Source organism: Brachionichthys hirsutus, unplaced genomic scaffold (assembly GCF_040956055.1).
Source record: "Brachionichthys hirsutus isolate HB-005 unplaced genomic scaffold, CSIRO-AGI_Bhir_v1 contig_718, whole genome shotgun sequence".
NCBI lineage: Eukaryota > Metazoa > Chordata > Actinopteri > Lophiiformes > Brachionichthyidae > Brachionichthys > Brachionichthys hirsutus.
The window spans coordinates 375,493-397,410 of record NW_027180335.1 but is presented as its reverse complement, the minus strand read 5'-3'; the positions used below and the strand labels follow the sequence as shown (position 1 = coordinate 397,410).

The 21,918-nt window shown below is 40.7% G+C and overlaps 1 protein-coding gene across 1 annotated transcript; it reads right to left on the bottom strand.

The window, feature by feature from the left end:
• Positions 1 to 774: 774 nt before the first annotated feature.
• Positions 775 to 21,576, bottom strand: LOC137913573 (RING-type E3 ubiquitin-protein ligase PPIL2-like). Its single transcript, XM_068757217.1, has 20 exons — positions 21,447 to 21,576; positions 20,492 to 20,541; positions 20,093 to 20,138; positions 19,793 to 19,855; positions 19,398 to 19,449; positions 18,629 to 18,680; positions 18,056 to 18,147; positions 17,652 to 17,741; positions 17,473 to 17,548; positions 17,187 to 17,347; positions 15,422 to 15,497; positions 14,766 to 14,872; positions 11,095 to 11,184; positions 8,929 to 8,962; positions 6,115 to 6,232; positions 5,600 to 5,656; positions 3,409 to 3,481; positions 2,786 to 2,848; positions 2,276 to 2,418; positions 775 to 984 (listed from the first exon to the last, which is right to left on the bottom strand). The coding sequence occupies exons 1-20, from the start codon at positions 21,476 to 21,478 to the stop codon at positions 882 to 884; spliced, it is 1,578 nt and encodes a 525-aa protein (XP_068613318.1). The 5' UTR covers positions 21,479 to 21,576; the 3' UTR covers positions 775 to 881.
• Positions 21,577 to 21,918: the final 342 nt, after the last annotated feature.

The following is a 21,918-nucleotide window of genomic DNA, read 5'->3' as shown; positions in this document are numbered from 1 at the left end:
AAACCTTTATCGCCTATGCTGCAAAACAATGACAGTCTTTTAAATGACCCTCACCCCCACAGCAGATAAGACGTATGCTGTTAAAGATAGGGCACGGCGCCAGTTTAACACAGACTGACTCTAAAAATGTCTGTCAGCAACCATGCAGCAGCTCGGTGAACACGGAATCGAAGATACTTTCCTGGTTCTTGTTTTTAATGTCAGCGACGTAGAATCACAGATATCATTGAACAGTTTTGTGCTCGAGACAAACCCGGCAGCTCTACAATGAAACAAGCTTTCATTCAATACACAGTGACGATAGATTTAAAGTGAATTAGAAGTACGGTAGTTAAAAAAATACATCTAACTTCTAAAAGGGTTTATGTTGCGTGAGGAGAATCCATGCCAGGTCCAGACAGCAACCGTGTTGGGGATCGGTATTTTATGTGTAGGCCACCTTGACCTGGACGCCATCTTTAAGTCAAGGTTCTAAAGGAGCGCAGAGAAGAATGACCGTTGAAGCGCGAAACCATTAAAACGCTCGGGAGTCGAGCCAAAGCAGCGCTCCAAGTGCTGCATAACATCACCCACTGTGAAACGAAGCCTCATATCCTAAATCCTCATTACGGACACTGCAGTCTGGTGTTGGCTCCTCGAGATGTTCACACGACAGTCAGTTGTGGAGAATATATTGCTTATAGATGGTTTTAGGATAATGACTTCTTTCACGATAATGACGGTCTTTCAAGGACGTATAAAATGACAATGACAGAATATTTAATTAAAGTCACTTTAATTTCACACGACAACACCACTGAGAGGAAATATACAATTAGAAAACGTTGAATGGGAAATGATTTGCCCAACAATCCAAAATAAAAGGCGTTTCCGTGTCGGTGCTACCAAGAGCTGAAGTCTCCAAAGCCAGTCTTGGATTTGGATTTCTTGACCGGCACTCCGCTGGTGGACGGCCCGCCTTCATCAGCAGCAGCCGGACGTTTTCTGAGGGAGGAGAACATAAGATCAGGATGCTCCGTGGCACACATCGTTGCTTCCTCTACACCGCTCTTCCTTTTGTCTGAGATCCGGCATATCTTTATTTTCTCTTTACGGATGATGCTTTTTGTCTTTCTATAACGCAGCTGTACTAAGACCTTTCCAGGTTACTTTCAATCAGACATCAAAATGAAAGCAGAAGACAGTACAACTTCTTATTACGGTAATCTAACCTGCAAGTCTACAGGTGAACTCTTTTTATGATCATGTATCTGTAGTTTTTCTTGAATAAATCAGTCTATGAAATTTGTGAAAAAGTCAGAGATATTCAGTTTCCCCTGAAATCAAATAATAAAGGCCAAGTTTTGGAGAAGCTAGAACCACAGAATCGTAGGAATTGTCAATTGGAAAAGCAATAAAGCATTGGATCAATTATCAAAATAGCCGGTGATAAAATGTTTTTGTCCGTTCATCAGCCAGAAGAAAACACAATCGACACACTCACTCCCAAACTTTAACTCCACTAACCTCTCAGGTGACTTCATGATCTCAAATATAACGTCATCACCGTTCTAATAAGATATCTATACCTAAAGTACATACAATCAATACAGTTATAGATCAAATGCCTCGCAAGGCCTTTTGGTCTCCATCAGCCCGACGTTTCCTCAACAGCAGTCTGTTCCCTTCTGATCTCCTCTCAGCTTGTTTGGTGTAAACGGCTGCATGTGGTTTTACGTAGGGGTGAAAGTGGCAATGTGTGTAATAAATAAAAACCTGTTGCCCAAAGTGAATAAAGTGTTTAAAAAAAAAACATCTTAGTCACAATGGAAGCTTCAAACTGTTCTAATTCAACAGGCTAATTTCCTAATTTCATGTGTATGTTGTTCTCAACTTGTTTTTCTGGCTGATCGGATTCATATACATAAAACAAAACCCGGCAGAGCCCAACGCGTCGCCTTCATACTAGTAACTGCCGGGGAAAATGGACAAACTGTCATTTGGAAGCATTACTAATGATGTACACTGAATACATTTAAATGAGGGTGTGATGACAGGATCTGAATTATTCTGAATATCATTAGAAATGAGCTTTATCATGCTTCAAACATTTTACATTTTCTTTTCTACATCAGGATATTACGTTAATGTATACGTGCTTAGATGACCTTGTTTTAGATTCCACTCACTGCTGTCCTGATTCTTATATACATCCACATCCAGAGGAACGTGTGGGCTGATAAATACCAACTCAACATGCGTGTGTGTGTGTGTGTGTGTGTGTGTGTGTCCTTACATTGTGGCAGGGTTGATGTATTTCCCTACACCTGCTTTGAAAGTCTTTGGCGCCTGCTCCTCCTCTGCCTTCTTCAGAGCGATGCTGGTCTGCTGCCTCTCCTCCTCCTGCTTCTCCAGCTCCTTCTCTCGCTCAGCGGCAATCTGAAAACACAAATCGCGTAAAGCCCCACAACTCCTGCATGAATAGACCAGATCTGTGGAAACCTAGTGAAAATCTCAAATTATTTTCATGTTTGATATTTAAAACATGCTGGAGAATGATTTGTTACAATGCATGACCAATGTGATAATCACCAACACCGAGCTGAAGCCTCTTCTCCTTTTCCTCCACCTACCCCCCCCCCCTGAAATATCTGGCAGAGGTCTACCTTCTACCGAAAGCATGCTTCTCATTTTATGTATAAAACGATTGTAAAAACAATTATGTCACTGCGTCTCAATAACGTTAAATACTGAAAACCCTAAACCTCCTCAGTGCTGCTTAAACTCAAAGTGCTGGTATGCGAACCTGAGCATCAGCCTCTTCGTACGGATCCACGAACACAGTCGCATTTATGATCTTCATCTCTGACTGTAAAACAAACAAGCAAACAAAAAGGACTAACTTTTATGCGTCCCGTTTGTCATCAGTAGATCTAGAGCAGCGGTCCCCAACATTTTTCCTGCCATGGACCATTAGCGGGCCGCGGGCCGGTGGTTGGGGACCCCTGATCCAGATGATAAAGTATCTAAATAAAAAGGTTTTATCACTTGCTATGAAAGTCAAACATCTTTAAAATCCAAATGACCATCAATAAAATTAACACCGTCGTCCCAGTGTGGCAGAAAGAAACCGTCGTGCTGCATGAAAAGCTGCTTCACGACAAGGTTCTTAATAGGATGTGATAAAACCCTCAATATAAACTTAAGATGCTGTAGATCTGTTATTTGGGTGGTGGAAGGTGTTTTTATGTCCACTATGCAAAACTTCAACTTGATTTTACACTTTAATCTGCACTAGATGGGCGTGTCAGCCACATTTCATGCTTGAAAAAAGTTCAAGGAATATCTTTGATTCCAGTGAGAAAACAAAAACCGTTTCAAAGTGAAATCACATTCTGGTTTGGCCGACCCAGATCTTTAGCATCTAACCTTTGGTTTGTCCGTTTTGGGATCGCTCTCCACGTTCTCCATGGCTGTCAGTGCCTCAAATCCACCGACAATCCTGCACAAGAGAGAGCGACAGGGCATTCGCTTCATAACAAAGAGATGTGCTGCCATACATCTATGTAGGATTAGGAGAGGCCCGGGCGCCGCACACTGGGCCCGGATCACTTTGATCTTTCACTGGGAAGATTAAACCAGGGCAGCGTATCTATTCACAAGACCGCCTATCATATTTTACACATTCTATGTAAAGGCCAATGCGCTCGGTCACGAAAAAAGGGCTGTGGGCTTGTTTTGAAGAGTAGGGTGAGTCCGAGTTCAAATCCCTTTGAACTTCCATCTGGCTAAGGCTTCCTTGAGCCATCTAAACCTGCCACGGTTTGGTATATAATTTCACAGCTGAAGGGTTTTTGCAGACGTCGTAATAATCCGCTCACAAACGTGAACACTGGTCGCTGCTGAAAGTAAATGTTTATGGCCTTCATTATCAGCACCGTGGAGCCTTGGTAAAAACGCAGCAGAGAAAAAACAAAACAAGCAATGAAGATATAGTGCTGCGGGCCCAGGGGCGTTCTGCTGGTGACTCTCCTGGTGCACGACACGAGGAAGTTGTTCTTTTCTTATTAAACTAAGCCCTTCTCTACCTGCCTTTCCTCTGGCTTCCTGTTACCGAGTGTAAAGTGAGAGCTTGCATAAACAGCAGCAAGCTGGGAAGCTTCTCCTGCCACATGTGAGCCGCTTCCAGATGTTCAGAAGGACAAACTGGCTCAGTCTTAACAGCTTTGCATCAGATAATACTATTAGGCTTCCAATGGTGAGCTTCCATCTATTTATTGACCTTTAATTTACCAAAGAGCACTTTCATTTACAAGACATTCAAGCAGTTCATGTGAGAAGGTGAAATTACAATTTTCTCTCGTATCTACTCGATAAAAAAAAGCAGTAATATTCCGACACAAAGAATGCCACAGGTAACATAAGGGACATAGTTTGAGACTTGTATCAGGGTTACTTCCATGATAATACAGAGTGTTTTACAATGAGATCTAACAGACAGCAGTCAATAGACAGCCTTGAATGTTTGAACACTTGTAAATTGCGTTGCTAGGGACGATGGGTGCATCACTCCATCTGCCTCTCTTCCCAGCCTGATGTGTCCATGTCTCTGGGAAAGGATGAATCTGGACTCTCAACTCCGAACCTTTTTCCACTGTTCCAGTCCAATCTTGGAATTTCAATCAGTCACATTATATCTATATAAACACAAATAATCTGTCTCTGGGGCTTTAGAATCTGTGCAGAGTAACGGCCTCGGCACCCTCCGGCCAGGACAGGACAAACTCTAATTACTGGTAATCCCTTTGCTCACTCTACTGTAGATTCAACACTATCAAATATTCTAAATTATTATTTTTGGGGTTTTAAACAGACATTAGCATCACCCTGGACTCTGAGAGAAGCTGATCTGCATTTCTCTTCATGCTAATAGTTTATGCTCTGTAAGTCCCCTGGTCCCGACAGGGACGCCCTCATCACAAAGAATAAAATAAATAAATAAACATTCTCCGGTGAAAGACTTCACATTATGTATAGATGAAGACATGTGGGAATAGAACAGTGCCAGTTCTATTAAAAGTGCAGAGACAGCAGTCTGGAAAGAATCCAAAGTTAGCCGCTCAGTTAAAGATAAGCTTTTAAAGTGTGCTGCCCATCTGGGGCTTCAGTCAGCTGAAGTGGTCGGAATATTTTTAGACAGCAGCCAGGACTTTCTCCAGAAAGACATCCATTTAAGATCATGCTCACCAGTGAGACAGCAAGAGAGCCATCACTTTAGATTCAGCTTCTATTAATGTTTCACTACTGTTGGCCAGGAATCACACTGATGGTCAAAGTGTGGAGCTCTGAGGAGCTAAATATGCACCAAAGTATAATATGAGAGGGTGGCAAAGAGACAGAGGGAGGGCAGAGGTCAAGAAGCAGGAATAAGAATAGAAACGGCAAAAAAGATGCGGTGTTGACCCAACTGTTTGCTCAAACAAAGCTCTGTCCACGTTGCCACCTTTGAGTGCCATTCACTAGATAAAGCCCAGAACACTGAGGGACAGCGGCTCCAGTTGAAAAAAACGAATTAACATTAAATTAAAAAGGTACACCGGCTTAAAATTACTTCGCTTACCTTCCAAATACTGCGTGTTTCCTGTCAAGATAGATGCAGGATCGGAATGTGATGAAGCTGCCAGAAAACAAAAAACAATGTCAGCAGCAAAGATCCAAAATCTTTAAGGTTAGCTAAATGAATATAGGAAAAACAATTATTGTCGACACAGAATCCGGGAGAGACAAACCACAAAAAATAAAGTGTGGGATCATTTCAAACTGACACAAAGGAATCTACTATAAAATCATGAGGAGCATTTGTTTTCTTAGTTGAAGAGACCCGGCACATTTTCTCTGAAGTATATTTACTACCCTACAGCTCTACTTGCTTTCACAAAGTATTGATATCTGCAGTCCTGGAAAACACTTTAACCCTCATATCCATTACTAGTATTTATAAGCAATAAAACAGTGAACACAGAAAATAAATAATCACCATTCATACTTTTAATAAATTTATTCTTATTGGATTATTTTATCGTCATTTATTAAAAATGACTACAATTAAAAGAAAAGGAGGAAAATATTTCTTACAACTGGGACTTGTTGGTGTTGGGACCCGAGTTTGCCATGCTGAGAATCCCCCGGCCAGTGTGGGACAGGTTGGGCCGAAACTCATCCCTAAAAGGTCTCCCCCAGAAGGATTCCCCTCCTGGAAATGAAGACAAGGAAATAAAGTAACACGCTGCGTTATTTGTCCCGATCAATCAAAGCAGCAAACATCGTCTTATTTTAGCAGAGTCGGCTCTTTTATGGTAATAAACCTCCAGTCGGGGAAGCTTAAAACATTTTATTTTTAAGCTTTTATTTTGACCTTTCTTACACCACATCTATAATTCAGAGCATCAATGATGGCTGCAGTCCACTTCTGCGAGCAGGTTTCAGGGCTCGCTGTTGTGCATGCTGGCTAACTGGAGCCATTATAATGTCAGCAGTAACATCTGGACTTGCCTTGTTATGACAAGTCAAAAACGTTATGGCACGCCAGGGTAGTTTCCAAACACAGGAAGCTCAATGTATGGTACACAGTCTTCAGTTCATGGTGCGACACACAGACCACCTTCTTCTAAAAAAGGTCAAGAGTATGGCATTTATTTATGGATTCTCTCTGGGGTGGGGGGGGGTGATGCAAGTTAAGCCATTTTTCAGCCTTATATAAACAGTTCAGACAGATCAATGCGTCAATCAGTAGTACGCTGTCGTTTTGGGATCATACGCGCCATTAGGGTAAAAACATCGACGCAGGACTTCATGTATGGGGGATGCTTGTCGAGCGTCGATAAAGAAGCCCAGTTGTTGAGGTCTGGATGGAATAAGAACTCAAAAGTATTCCGCTAGTCAACACTGAACATCTCTGAACTCTGAAACAAGGCAAACACCAGAGAACGGTGCGGCAAATGAGACTGCATTGTGACACAAACGTTACTATCGACGACGCAGGTTTCAAATTTAAAACTAGAAAAGCACAGACCTCCGCCAAGCAGCTCATTCCCCTCCTAATTGGATTTACACCGTCCACATGGTGATCTGGATCATCACCAAAAGGTTCTGAATTGTTCTTGGTATCTTTATACAACAACCATGAAAGGTAAACATGAATCAGAGTTTTCCGTAAATGGAGTTTTCAAAGTTACAATTAAATATTTTTACTGCCTCCATTCTGGATCCGATCCAGATGAAATTTGGTGGCAAGATAGAGATCCCCACCCTACATGACTGTCAAATTCCATAGACATCGGTCAATAATCAACCCAGATATTGAGGAAGAAATCTCGAAGCTCCATTTACTGGAATGTTACCGAAAGATTCAAAGTGATCCAGAATCCTGGATCTCATCTGGATCTTCACTAAAACTAAAATCTGTTCCTGGTAACATTTCCAATATTTCCTGGAAATAACATCAAGATCTGTCCAGAACATTTTGAGTTATCTTGCTAAAAGACAGAAAAACAAACGCTGGCGATCACATAAGCTCGTTCTCAGCGGAGGTAAAATGTCTTAATAAAACAAAAGACTGTGTAAAGGTAATTAAAGGGAGCTTTTAAATTTAATGAGTCAGCCTGAAGGGGACAAACAATGCGTTTGTGACTGTACTTTCGTTTGAGACGAACATGATACCTTCAATGTGTGGCCAACCTGCGATCAATAACATCTTTAAGGAAAAAAACGCCACAATTCTCTGTAAATTTCGACTCCTTCTGAGAACCCCTCTGTGTTGCTGCTAAGAATAAAGTTCATTGTGTTCTGTCATTTAATTACACAAGGGATTTAATGCATGTTATATTTTCATGCAGCGACATGCGAGCAAACCTCTTAAAAGTGTATCATAATGTAATGTGAATGGCATAAAACTAAAAAAAACAGAAACAAGCAGCCTGTTTGCTCTTGAACGTGCAGCCTTTATTAGAGCCTTCAGCTGTGAATCATAACTCACTGACTTCACTGTATGCTCATCATGATGATTAAGAGTCATCAGGCAGGAATACAAACTGCGGGGGCTTCTTGTCTCCCAACAGGGGGGGGGGGGGGGGGGGGTCTGTCAGCCTAAGGTATGTTTCACCATCCTGTGTCCTTCCAGCTGGTGCACACGCATGAAGAGTGTTTAACAGTGTTCGAGTGCAGTGAATGTTATGTGTAAATGCAAATTAACAACCAGTTTTATTCTTCACGGGCCATCGTAAACTTTCCAGTGACTGGTTTGGAAAATTCATCAACTCGCTGACATTTACCTTTAGAACAACTGGAACAGAAATAACCATCTTTGGTCTAACAAAAATAAAATAAAAAGACAAAACATGAATTTAAAACTAAATAAACAGAAATGAATGATAGAGAATGAAGAGCTTTAAAGAAGTCTGTTCATGGTTTGTGTGCGCATGTTTAGATTAGTCCAAGTGAGGAGGAGATTTGTAGCCACAGGTCAGGAATTCTGCACCTTCTTAAATCTGCCGTGGTGCTCGCGTTTTTGTGTGGCGTTCAGAGACGCCTGGAGAGACAAAGCACACTTTGTGCTGCAAACTCTCCGAGCAGCGCAGATGACACGAAAGAGGGAAGCTAACTGTGTGAGCCTTGCAGCCAATTAAACGGAGCTCCTTTTAAAAAACAGGACAATTATACCAAGAGCTGCTTGACGGGTTGCTCGCCACACCCCAGGTCTGCAGCCTGCAGCCTCCCAGCGTCTTCATTTTCTGTGTGCGTGTGTCATCTGTGCTCCCAGAGTATATTTAGCAACACCCTTGGCTTGCATCTTGAGTTATAAGCAGTATTTACGTAGAACCTCCAAAAAGGGACTATTAATAATTTAAAAGTGAGCAATTCAAGATGTGGTTTTAGTGTAGCTCGCCTTACCCGTGCCGGTGCCAGTGGGGTCCCCTCCTTGAATCTGGAGAAGGGGGAAAAAAAAACAGTTTAGCTGACCTTAGCAACTTCATGTTGAAATTCAAATCCTTAAGAAAAGATCTCATGTCTGCTGCTAATCTTCATTCACATTGAGGTTACACGATTTGTTTTTGCAACATATCCACCCTGAATGCACGCTCCATGCAGGCTCACCGACGGGGCAGTCAAGGATATAAGCCTCTACTGTTCACTGTTAAGGCTCAACGTTCCCATTCTTGTTGATACGGCAGACTGTAATAAATACTTTCTGTGCATGTCTTCAGACGTCTTGTTTAAACATATACAGCAGTGCTGCTGTAGAGCAAACGCCTACTGACTGAGCCCCTGTGCTGTTTGCGCAGCACATCACTGTCAAAACACTGATTTTAGCCAACAATACGCCACTTTTTGGCTTGGAAGCGTTTGCCTGGTCACATATGGGATTCAGATGGCTTTGGAGAGAGCTTATGAATGACAGCCCTGCTTTCACTGTATGAGTGAAGTCTTCGTTCACTTCCCTTTAAAGCTTACTTGGATTATTGTGACTTTATTGCAGCTAGTTACGGTGATTTAAACCTTTTAAAGAATCCCTGAATATCACGTTGTGCTAAATCACAAGACGGCAGAAGAAGACTGCAAACTTAAATACATGCAAACAATGCACATTTCAAAACAGGCACATTCAACAATAGTTTAATGACATGGTAAAGAAATAAACCCTGCATGCATGTTAGATTATTATTCACAGGACCACCCACGAGCACATTTAATGGGACACTCTGAATGTAAACCGTTCGCAACAAAATCTCCCCAGTCGACGTCAACCGAGACGGATGCTGATCAAATTAGAACCCGTCTGAACACTTCCTTCATCCGCTTCTCCAGTTTCTCACATACTGGAATGAATCTTATTCCGTTTCGAGTTCCAGCCAAAAATGTGCTTCTAAATATCCGTTTTGTTTGTTTCGGCAAACAACAATCAGTCTGTCAGTGTGGGCTTTCAGTTTGACTGAATAGACGCAGCAGAAACTGCACGGCCGTCGTGCGCAGACTTGTGTGAAACACCTCAATCATGCTGGTGTGAAACAGATCTCACTCTTTGAGCATGGGGGTAGTAAAACTATCATCTTTAGATATTCCGTACTCTCACAAGGGGCCGGTTTAAGGGCCTCCGCTTCCATTAACAATGATCCAAGTGTGTTTGTTGCTATGAAATTAATCTCTCCAAGGCCACCCTCCTCTTTTAAGATGTGAAGAATAAATTAAAAAGGTACAAGTGGCACAGTAATTATGGATAAACAATTAACAGCTTGCTACTCTGAATGAAAACCACAGGATAGAGTGAGGAAGGTAAGGGTTCTCTAGAGGCCAGATGTCCCCTCAGAACCACGAATGGGAAAGCTGGCTTTGGAAATAAACAGACGTGCGCTGATCAGAGACTTGTCATCTGAAAATCTCAGCCTTGCTAACAAAATGCCTCATTTGTAAATGGATGGAGGAAAATGTTGCGTTTACTCATCTCTGAATCAGCGACAATACGGCAGAATATCACAGGCTAACGGTGGATTATTGATTTACACTGTTCAGTCAGTAAATGACTTCAGTATTATGCATTAATAGGATTAAATGAAATCAGTTAAAGGCAAATTAAATGTACCGGTAATGGAAGTTAACATACTAGCCAAACTATAAACGGGAAACATACAAGAATTTTGACAGAGATCTTAAATCCAGAATATTTAGAGTCCTCATTCACTCATTTTTATTCAAAATGATCATGCTGAAAAATACAGCAATTATGCGAGAGGTCATCCCGTGGCATGTCCAATAATTGGACAGTCCTTGAGGACATGAGAAAACATTATGAATAAATCAAAACCTATCATGAAATGACTGTTACTGCATCTTTTTATGCACAGAGAATCTTTCCTAATATCTGGCTTGTGTCCAGCGCAATCCAGTTGTCAACAAAAAAGCAAAGTATATTTGGAAATCTTGGAGTGCCTGTTTGTATTCAAGGCAGGAATGAGTGAATGTTTGTCTATAACTGTCACAAATGAGACAGTACCAAAGTAACTGTAGATACACTGATGAGTGTAGTGGAGGTAAACAACCACAGAAATGTCTGATTCTTACCATGAAATTCCGAATGGACCTGTGGAAGATCGTCCCATCATAATAACCTTTTTTACACAGACGGATGAAATTCTCTCCCGCTTTTGGAACCTGTGAAATGATTACGCAGAGACAAAAAAAATAAAAACACCAACAATAAACAGAAATTCAAAGTCTGAACATGCAGACCCCAACAAAACAAAGTTTAAAAAGAATGTACTCATATGTAACATTTCAACTTCAAGAAATTGATAGCGTTATTGTGTGCATGCATTTATTTATATATTTATGTATTTTTATTTTAAATAAAGGGAGAAAATTGTTTTGGATTGAGACTGTAAAGACAGGACATCACAACAAAACGCCAAATACCATCTTAAATTGGAAGTGCCTGCATCATAGTACACACAATACACTGAGTCAGAACATCTCCGAAACGGGGATCCGTGGGTTATTCAATAGTGTTCCAACGCAGAAAAGGTGATGACAGGGTCACCGGTTCGACAAGGCTCATTGTTGCACGTGATGAATGAAAGCTGGCCTGTGTGGTCCAGTTCATGCTGGTTCTGATAGAAAGATGTCAGAGTACAGCGTGCATCACAGCTGCACGGCCACAGACCCGTCAAGGTGCCCGTGCCGACCCTTGTCGGGTGCGTTGGTTAGATTCCGATCGAATCGAGCATCTGTGGGATGTGCTGGACAAACAAGTCTGATCCATGGAGGCTCCACCTCACAATTTACAGGACAGGAAAAGATCTGCTGCTAACATCTTGGTACCACAGCACACCCTCAGAGGTCTAGTGGAGTCCATGCCTCGACAGGTTAGGGCCGTTTTTCACCAATACAAGGATCCTACAGGGTACCAACCAGGTGGTCATAATGTTATGATCAGCGCGTGTGAAAAAAACAAAGTAAAGATATTCGGAGGAAACACAGAGCAGCATGGCCTTGTATTCATGCCTAATGCAACATTAATCCATCTTCCTGAATGTCTCCAACCTGCCAGATGAGTAAACCTCGGCAAACAAGGACATATAATTGCCAGAAGCATCCATCCCTCGACATCCCTTTATATCTAATGAAATAACATTATCAAACAATGCATGTTAAAATCAAACAAGACACAGCTGCATATAAGCACAGAAGTAAAGCCAGTGGAATACATCCTGTTTGGCTGTCAAGGACTCCTCCTCCAGCTAGAGCTGAACTTCTAAACAAACAGACTGCCTGGCTTCTTACAAAGTGTTTGCTGTATATATAAATATAAGTGATACACAAGTGAACGATAAGTCATGGAGTAAAAACAGACATCTTGACTTTTTCCTCTTCATCTACATCTAGTTCTAAAATCTTCAAGGTTTCATCGAGTAAATCGTTGTAAAAAACTCACTTAAAAAAAAAAGAATAAGCTAATTATGGCTGCTACTCTGAAATAACCCGCCGTTTGTCGCCAAAGTGGCAGCCATGGCTTTTAGGTCTGTATTTAACATCAACCACCTTGAGGAACTCCTCTGTGTACCGTATATTTGAATGAGAAACTAACTTTTCCCTTTTGGCAACACTGGTTAGTGGTTTCCCAGAACCCCGAGATGCTTCAGCGAGGACCTATTTTGAGTCACTGGCCTCGCTGCTAGCTCTACTGGGCTTAATTCCCACCATGTCTCAGCTTTGCTGTTGAGGTTAAAAAGTCTCTTTTTTCCTCCCCATTATAAATCCCAGATTTTTAAAGCCATTTTAGTACAAAGGGACCCATTGTTTTTCTTTTGGATTGACATTAAGCCTTTAAGTCATAAACTGATTTCTGAGATGGAAAATAAGTTTTAAACATTTATCTTATTCAAAAGAGCCTGTTACAGATTTGCAGTGAATATTTGAATAAAATCCATTCCAATCAAAATATCTGAACCTCCTTTATCTCCTCTTGGTTTTAACCCGACTTTATCCATCTGTGGTTTCTTCTGCCTCTCGAGATGCTGCTGCTCTGTAACGGTGGTTAATTTAGCATGGGCATGCATGCCTGTGTGTTTGTGTGACCTTAAGCCTGGGAAGGTCTCAAAATGTTAGTAATCAGTGATGTCAGCATGGAAACAATGTTTGCCAAGGAAAATACATCTCATTCATTTACCGGTAAGTATATTTTTAATCAAATTGAAACCCTTTTCTGACAAAATTGTGTCAATGCAATCAGTATAATAGCCTATGTCTCATCTTATTAATCAAAACAGTTGTTTTTTTATGAACTGGTTTTTATATTACCGGTATTTATATGGAGGTAATAAATGAGTAGTTTTGGAATGTGTTCCTCTTCAAGGATGCATGCAAAGCTTGACTGTTTTTGTAATTTGCTTGATTTCAACCATGCTACTCAAGACAATATCTAGTTTTATATTTAAATGTATATTTTTCATCATCCACAAAGAACTTTAAATCTAAGCGTGATCCCATTTCATCCCACTCAGGTGAAGCCATTCTACTGTATCCACGGAGCTTTTGAATAAAAACATGCTGTACAGTCCTCTAAATCCCAAGTGACTAAGGTACGGGCCACCTCGTCCTATATCCAACACCTGTCGCTGTGCATTTGCCCAAACATTCATAAACAGCAAGGCCATGAATAGAGCCGCAATCTTGTGAGAAGCCCACTGGTGAGGAAGGCAGCGAGGAGGATGATGATGTGGGATGCAGAGGGCAGGTTGTCTAACCGCTGTAACGTTACCCTCATTATTCTGATTCGACAGCTCAGAGGCCAATGAAAACCAAGCACAGGAAGTCCATAGTAACCAGGGCAGAAAGACATTCCTGGTGGACACTGGAGCAACACACCCAACCTTACAAATGAGCCATGCAGGACACACATTGTTTGTGAAGACGGCCACTTGGCAACCTGGAGGACAGACTGTGAAAGGCTGATTTCATTGTTTGAGTCACCCTTAACACAATTCAGCCACCTGCTCAGCTAAAAAAAACGAATGCATCACAGCATCGTCTGAAAAACTCGGATCAGAAAATTAATTCAGTCAAGCCTGAATCACAGCCTCAGCATCAAAAACAGCAGACCTCACCTTATACGAGACAAACCACAACAATTATAAAATGGTTGGTTTCGTTTATTCGTGTTCCAGTTGCTGGTTTTTATACCAGAAATCTGAGATCAATGAAGGCTCATCAGTTTGAACTTGGCAAATAACGCTGATAATCTTTTGGGGTCATCCATCAATTAATTGTGAAAAAACTGTCAGATTATCAATAAAATAATTGCTGGAGGCAACCTTATTTTACAGATTTATATATATTTTATGTTGCTAAGCCGAGCTTCTCACTCGTTTTCCATAAGATCCTCACATCCTGAGCACAAGCGCACATATTTCATGTTTTAACATCTGCCAACACGATCTGCCGAGAGCTGCATAATAAATACGTAGTGATTATATCAAATGAAGTATATTTTCCCTTGTAAATGTGTCTTTCGGGGATCATATGGAAGCATAAAAACACAGAGAGCTTCCTTCAGTAACACTAAAGGCAGTGATTTCCTGAGTCGAGTTCTCTCATCTTTTCTTTAGTAGAACACGTAGAAATTAAGGCTTTGAAGGCATTTTCTGACAATAAAAAATAAAAAATAGGAGCATTTTTTCCTCATCAGTTGTTTGGTGAGTGGCCTTGTGTTTGCTGTGTGACGTTGTGGCTATTACCTTATCACAGTGCAACTCAAGATTCAGGTCCCCCTTGTTTGTATGGAGACGGACGTAGCCTTTTTTCTTCACGTACCGGTAACGCACAGCGTCGTCTGAGATGGCATCTTTAAATAAAAAACAATTCAAAAATAGAGAATGTTATTTGATCGATTGCTTGAGTCTCAGTTTGAATTTGCTGCAAGTAAAATCTGACCTTTAACATTCTCCAGGGCCTCTGCTGTGCAGGTCGGTATTTATTTTATGCTAGCGTTATTCTTTATCAAATACACAGTAGCTTAAAAAAAAAAAGTCAGCCATGAAGTCATTCATACTACACACCTACTACGCAGCGTTATAAATAAATTGTGGGATGCCGTCTTTTTAAGACACCCGAAGTAGGTCACAAAATCCAAGCATTTGCATCCTCCTCTGAAGCGATCTTGCCCTACTACAGTTGCATAACAGCAAATCTCTCCCATGGAGCAGCTCAGAAGGTGATGGGAGAAAAAAAAAAACCCGCTTCGTTCGTGGAGCAGCGCGAGCGGCACCTGGATGCAAACGAGATAAACTGACTGGCCAGACTTCCCTGCGTAAATAAAGACTACGCAACAAAGGAGGCGACATTCTCCGTCTGCTGGTGATCTGAAGAGGGTTAGGGTTAAATGTTGACTTGCCTGCTTCATGGGTCGTCACAGGAGTCATGGCCGTGGAAGTGAAGGAGGCGCAAACCCTCCCTGTGGAGTAGTGGGCCTACGCGGAAAAGAGAGAGACGAATTAAAATAAGAAATTAATAAATGATGTCATGTTTAAGCAGCAGTTCTCATTTTCAAAGCCGTTGAATTGTTAGTTTTTTTTTATTTCTCTAGAGTATGGAAATAGCATCACTGTAAGTCATAGGAAATAATCAACCGATGATGACTAAAAACAATCATTTCTTAAGGGATTGAATCTGCTTAAATGCCTGTGACTTTTAAAACCTCTCTCTGTCTGGAGGTCATGATTAGCTAAACAAAAACAGGTTTCCTGCAGAGGCACTTCGACAGGGCAGAAGATGTCATCAAAGAAGCCTGTAGCTTCATTCTTTAGTTGAACAACGAACCCTCCCACTCAATCACACCTCTTTCCAGCCACATACTTGGCAGGTTCTCTCGTATGAACCAAGTGGAGCATGAAGTGAAAACTATTTTAATGACTGCCTTTGCTGCTTCTGTGTAATACAGAGCACAACCTCCACAGCTTGGACAGATTCCTAACATCTCATAAATAAAGAGGCACAATAGACACTCTGAAGATCTTTGCGCTTAACTTAGAGTAGAATGCATTAAAGTTAAAACAACAACAGCGGAGGGAGATGAAAGCAGAGGTGAGACTGGACTTGAGAAGCTCCAGTCTACTCTTTGGTTCCGGTTTAGATTTCTCCTGCTCTAGTTCTTATGAAGGCGCATAAAAGCCCAGACTTTACCTCGTGTGCTCCGTCTGACCTATATTTCCTGTTCCCTCAGATGCTGTCAGAGCATCACTTCAACTGTGAAATCCAGACAGAGAGCAACCAAGCAAGAGCTCTGGAGTTAAAAACGAGACGCGGCGTGGCATCAAAGGGGAGCTGATAGAGACGCCTTTAAGAAGAGCTGTTGATGCTGCATTGAATCACACTCCTTCACCCTGGTTACTCAAGGACAGTCATTGTGGACGGTGTCTCAACAGAAATCTGCTACACATCTTAAGACTCTTGCACCAAATTCACATGAAATCAAAGGCAACGTTTCAGTGCTCGACACATTCCTGCTGCTTTACATTTGATCAAATCAATGCACTGTAAGTAAGCAGAGCATTATTTTCCATCCTCGCAGCACTGTGCAGGCTTTTGGTTCTATTTTTGGATGCAGTCGTTTGTCTCGGTTTTCCACACTGCGACTGTATTACTGTGCGTTTGGTGCACTCTAGTGCACAAAAATGAAATTACACCAAATTATTCCTCTTGAATTTCTTCAGCCGCACATCGATTGATAAAACCGATCTTGATCTATTATTCGTGGCTAAATATTTCTGATTTGCATTACATTAATGTTCACATTGAATATGGAAATGAGCTCAAGGGTGGAACTTTCCATCAATACTTCTGATTCAACTGATACGAAGTCTGGAATGTATGAGACCTGACTCAAAGTTACAGAAATCGTCACCGAGTGGACCATCAACTGAAGACTTGGTCACAAACTCTCCTGCTTTCTTCCAGAAATACAATTCCCAATGAACTGAACCTCTAAGCACCTCAAAAGGCACGTTAAATTTAAACTTTGGCTGGTTTGTTCTGGACATTTTCCACCATTTACTTTTCAACAGTCACACAACGGAATGGTCCGATTATATTTGTGCTGTGGAAATTCTATTTAAAACATCACATTTTCTTAACTTTACCAACATAATGAGTTTGCTTACAGCATTTAATTTATCTGTCTTCTTGGCCACTGGCTCCTTTGAAGTAGAAGCCAGGAGCGGATCCCCCTTGTAGTCCTTGTAAAGCTCAGCTAAGGTCTCCCTGGTCTCAAGATTTGTGCTCTTCAGGTGGTATCCCGGGTCCAGTTTGGCCTTTTCTTCATCTGAAACATGCCAGAGAAAAGAGAGCAAGAGAGAGGAAATAACCGAATCAAAGAACTTTCTGTTTTCATGAAGCCTTAACGGCAAAAAAAGTAACATTATAAATGACAACAGTTTGATCACTAACCTGGGTCCAACACCTTGAGGTTGTTTTTAACATGGAAGAAGTTAGAAACATTGAATTTATCCACGTTTGTGGGGTCCTAGGAAGACAAAAATAATACACGATTCACCATGACATTAAAGGTTACCTTTTCAAAAAATAACACAATGCAAACTTGGCAAAAGAAACTAGCGGCAACCCACCTGAAGTATTAGAATGTCCTTTCTGGTGAAGGGTTCGTCTGTCAGCAGATCTTTGAAAGTTTTGGTCTTGATGTTGAGTTCTTCAACAGCCTGAGTGGAAAGAAAAAGATTTAAGAAAACAAAAGTCTATTCCTCTTGGGATGCAAGAATGTTAATAATGTGGGGGAAATGGAAAATTATGTTTTGTTTCTTTACATTAATAAAAAAAAAATGTTTGTACGGTATATCAAAAGGCTTATTTTGTTTTGATTGGATGATTCTGAAAATGTTACAGTTAATATGTTTAAATAGAAGAACTGTGCAGTAATCCACAGAATTCTTGGGAAAACAACATGGTGTGATGAAAAGCTACATCTTTTGGGCCGAGTTTCTGCCTTTTGCAAGTGCAGGAATGTTTCACGTACCTCATAAGAAAACACGTTGCCGGTGACCTTGTTGGCAACGATGTGAGAGTTATTTGTAAAGACGTTGTACAGAACAGGGCAGTGATACTTTCCTGGAACAAAAGAAGCATGAAATACTCAGGATCCCCCACCAAAGGTGCATTTCAATGTGGAATTAAAGTAATTTAAGAGGACAAGCAGCCAGAAAGAATTCCAAACATGGTCTTCTTCAGGTCATGGCGGGGGTGATAAAAACCAGAGGTAAACACAACTGCAGTGATTCTTGATATGTTGCCAAAGAATGAAAGCTCCCCTTCAGAAATCAACATGTACCCCACGTAATGAGCTAATGCTAAGTGATGTCATCTCTCCTCCAGCAGATTAATTCACTGTTATCCCCTTCATAAAAATTACCCTCAAAGTCTCTTCAAGTTTTATTTCACACAGCACTGCGGTAAGATACATTTGACCTTCCCAAACTACTGGATGATTCCGGTGAGTAGAATAAGGGAAAAAAAACAACAACAGTAAACAACTATCCCCTACATAAATCCTTTATAGAGGTTACAGTCCCGTCGGCACATGCATGCTTACCGTCGTTGTTCTTGGCAATGTTCAGTTTGATGAGCGATTTTACTTCCAGTTTCTGTGGCACAAAACAGAACATTGAAATGAAAATATGCAATCAGAAAAATAATCTCACAAAAACATGATGTAATTAAAGGTCGATGAAGTCCCTGTACAACGTTTCAAAAGGATCATCTTTATGGAGTCTAGGGGTGTTGGCTCTGTGTATAAAATGAAACTGGAATACGAAGGAAAGTTAAGTCACATATTTACTATGGATGGACGGATGGAGGCTTAAAAAAAAAGATCACATCTTGTAAAATATGCATTCAATTCAATCACCACAAATCACAGTCATAAAGGGGTCCGATATGCTCTATCATTCAAAATGTCTTCTGGATCCGATCCAGAATGAGGTCAGGAAAATATATTGAATTTTAACATTAAAAACTCAATTTAAGGATTCAGAAATCAGATAAAAACTCAGATTCACTTTTACTTGACATGGTTTTTGGTATAAATGCAATTATGGGGGAATGAGCTGCTTGGTGGAGGTTTGCGCTCCCAGAGTGATTTTGTAGTTATAGTTATGGCTACATCGTATCATTAAATCTTTTAATTAATCTGCAAATTGTTTTTTGCTACATATATATTTTTTCCAATTATTTCCAAGTAAAAATAACAATTTTGTATTTGTTCAGTATTTTAACCATTCATTTTCAAGGTGGCACTAGACTAGAGAAAAGGGGAAAGGTACAGTGACTGCGCTTCATGTATCGTTGTTGTTGCTGCTTACCTCTCCAGAGGCTGGATTAGTGCCATATTTCTTGATCCATGGGATGATGCTCCTGCAGCAGAATGTAGAAACAAAATGTAGAATGTAGGTCAAAACAAACAGACGTAGGCGGCGTAATACATTCAAGCAACAATGAGATTTCAACAGCAAGCATCTTCATTTTATTTGCCTTTAGCAACTTTCCTATTTTGTTCAGAATGGCATCACTAGAAAAGACACTCGGCTTTGCATGAACAGCTCCAGACACATTTCGACATGAACTAGTCTTAAATTGACAGAAATCATAAAACATCTACATACCGGTAATTCATTACGTCCCTCAAACCAGCACAGCAAAAGGTATGCGTGTTAAATCAGTGAAGTCTGAAAAGATAAACTGATTAAAATGTACTTACAGTAGGTCAAAGACGACTCCCTCGTCAGTGCAGACAGGATATTCAAACGGTTGAAGGGACAAGCTAAAACGTTTCAGAGAATACATCAGTCAAAATCAGACAAACTGCATACACCAATTGCTGAAGAAATCACATGCTTTTTTCTGTTTATTTTACTACTACGGTATACTACGGTGGAACTACATGCTCAGATTTATTAGTATTTTATTATCTGACAAAAAAACACATTTATTTTACAGATCATATGCGAGACAGATCCAATGCTCCTCCTCTAAAGGTTATAAACATGTTTCTCCTTACCTGCAATGGTCAAATGGAAGTCGTCTGAAGTTTGCCTGTGGGATCACTGAAACCAGAAATCAAATACAGAATAAAAGTTCTAATGACAGTGTCCATACGTAGCCTGTCTTTTTAAACATGTTCAAAATAGATCAGTGAATAGTTTCACAAGTTATTTTTTTATAGAAAACATGAATACTGAAACAGTTTTACTTGCCCCTATTAAACTCAGTCGGCTGTTAGCATAGATCGGTTTGTCAGTGTATTAGGTCCAATTTCCTACTGCAACTAAATCTAATGCAAAGCGGTTTAGCACAATGACTTTTAAGATTAGAAACAGAATAGTAAATTTAAAAAAACTATTCCAAACAAAATCTAACCATATCTAAAATGTTAGAATATGATAAAATTATAACTAACCTGTTCGCTTTCCACCGTAGAAGTTTGTGTACTCTGTACACGTGATGTACCTGTAAAAAGATTAAGATGAGCTTTTACACTTTACACAGCAAACGCACACCAAAATGCCATTTTCACTCTGGTAGTACAAGGGCCCCTTGAAACAACCACATGCATAGGGGGCACCAGAGCACGCGGAGAGGGCATAGGGTGAAGGGGTGCACCCGGAGCAATTGGGGGGCGGTGCCTTGCTCAAGGGCACCTCGGCACTGCAGCGCTCTGAGGGTTAAACTGGCCCCTCTCCAGCCACCAGTCTGGGCCGGGACTTGAACCGGTGGACTTCTCCCTCTGCATCCCAGTCCAAGGCCCAGCACACTGAGCCCCCCCCAAAAAGAGCATAAAACACCCACGCGAGGCAAGATAATTAAAATAAAAATACAATCACGAGTAACTTGGTAGATTTGCTTAAATATTGTTAAAAATAAGTTAAAACAAAATCTACTTTTTTCTGCAACTGTCCAGAAATTCGGCGCTTTTTAAGGTCTACAAACTTTAAAGACTGATGATTTCATTCCTTTAGTAACCAGAGGCAGAACACGAACTAAAATCAACAAATTAAGGAGGATTCTCAATTAATGATGAAGGCATGATCTCATTGATCGCGTAGTGAAATTCACAAATCGGGCCCTTACGTAACATGCAATAAAACAAAGCAAACATCATCATCATCATCATCACCATCACCATCGCCATCTATGAACGTTGATATTATACATGTCAATGTTTCTGACAGATTAAAACCTGTCTACGTGACTGTATAACACTCTTACTGAAAGGACTTCTTCCGCCACTACTAGCCGTGAGAGATCAGCTACAATAAGTTAGCTAGCTCGTTAGCATTCCTCTCAAAACAGCGAACAACAAAATGCATGTTTCTGAGACGCAGCTTACAATTCAAGATCATCTTTATACTCACATTTTATCTTTTTGGTGCTGTCGTTTCCCCATTTTGATGCTTTATGATGGTCGTAAGGAACAATTGTGATTAAAAAAAAACCGCTTTTTCGACCAAATACCACAAACTGCTGCCTTCTGTTGCTTCCTGTATACGCTCTTAGTCGCCGGTCTTTACTTCGAACCCTTTGTACCAACTGACCTCTACCGCCCTCTACTGGACGTATTCAAAGAGATTCGAGAATATATTTTGAACCGCCAAGTCTAATGCGACATTATTTTAATGTTTTCATTTGCACAACAATAATTGGAGTAACAACTCTGAATTTCATAGTTTATCTCAAAGTGACTTTGAGACATTTATTTCTGTGGGGATCCTATTGCTTAGTTCTTCACAAGGCTGCTTAGAATAGAATAGAATAGAATCATTTATCGCCACCGTCAATATTGTCATCCACATTTAATGGGGAAATCAGTTTGGCAGCAACACATGA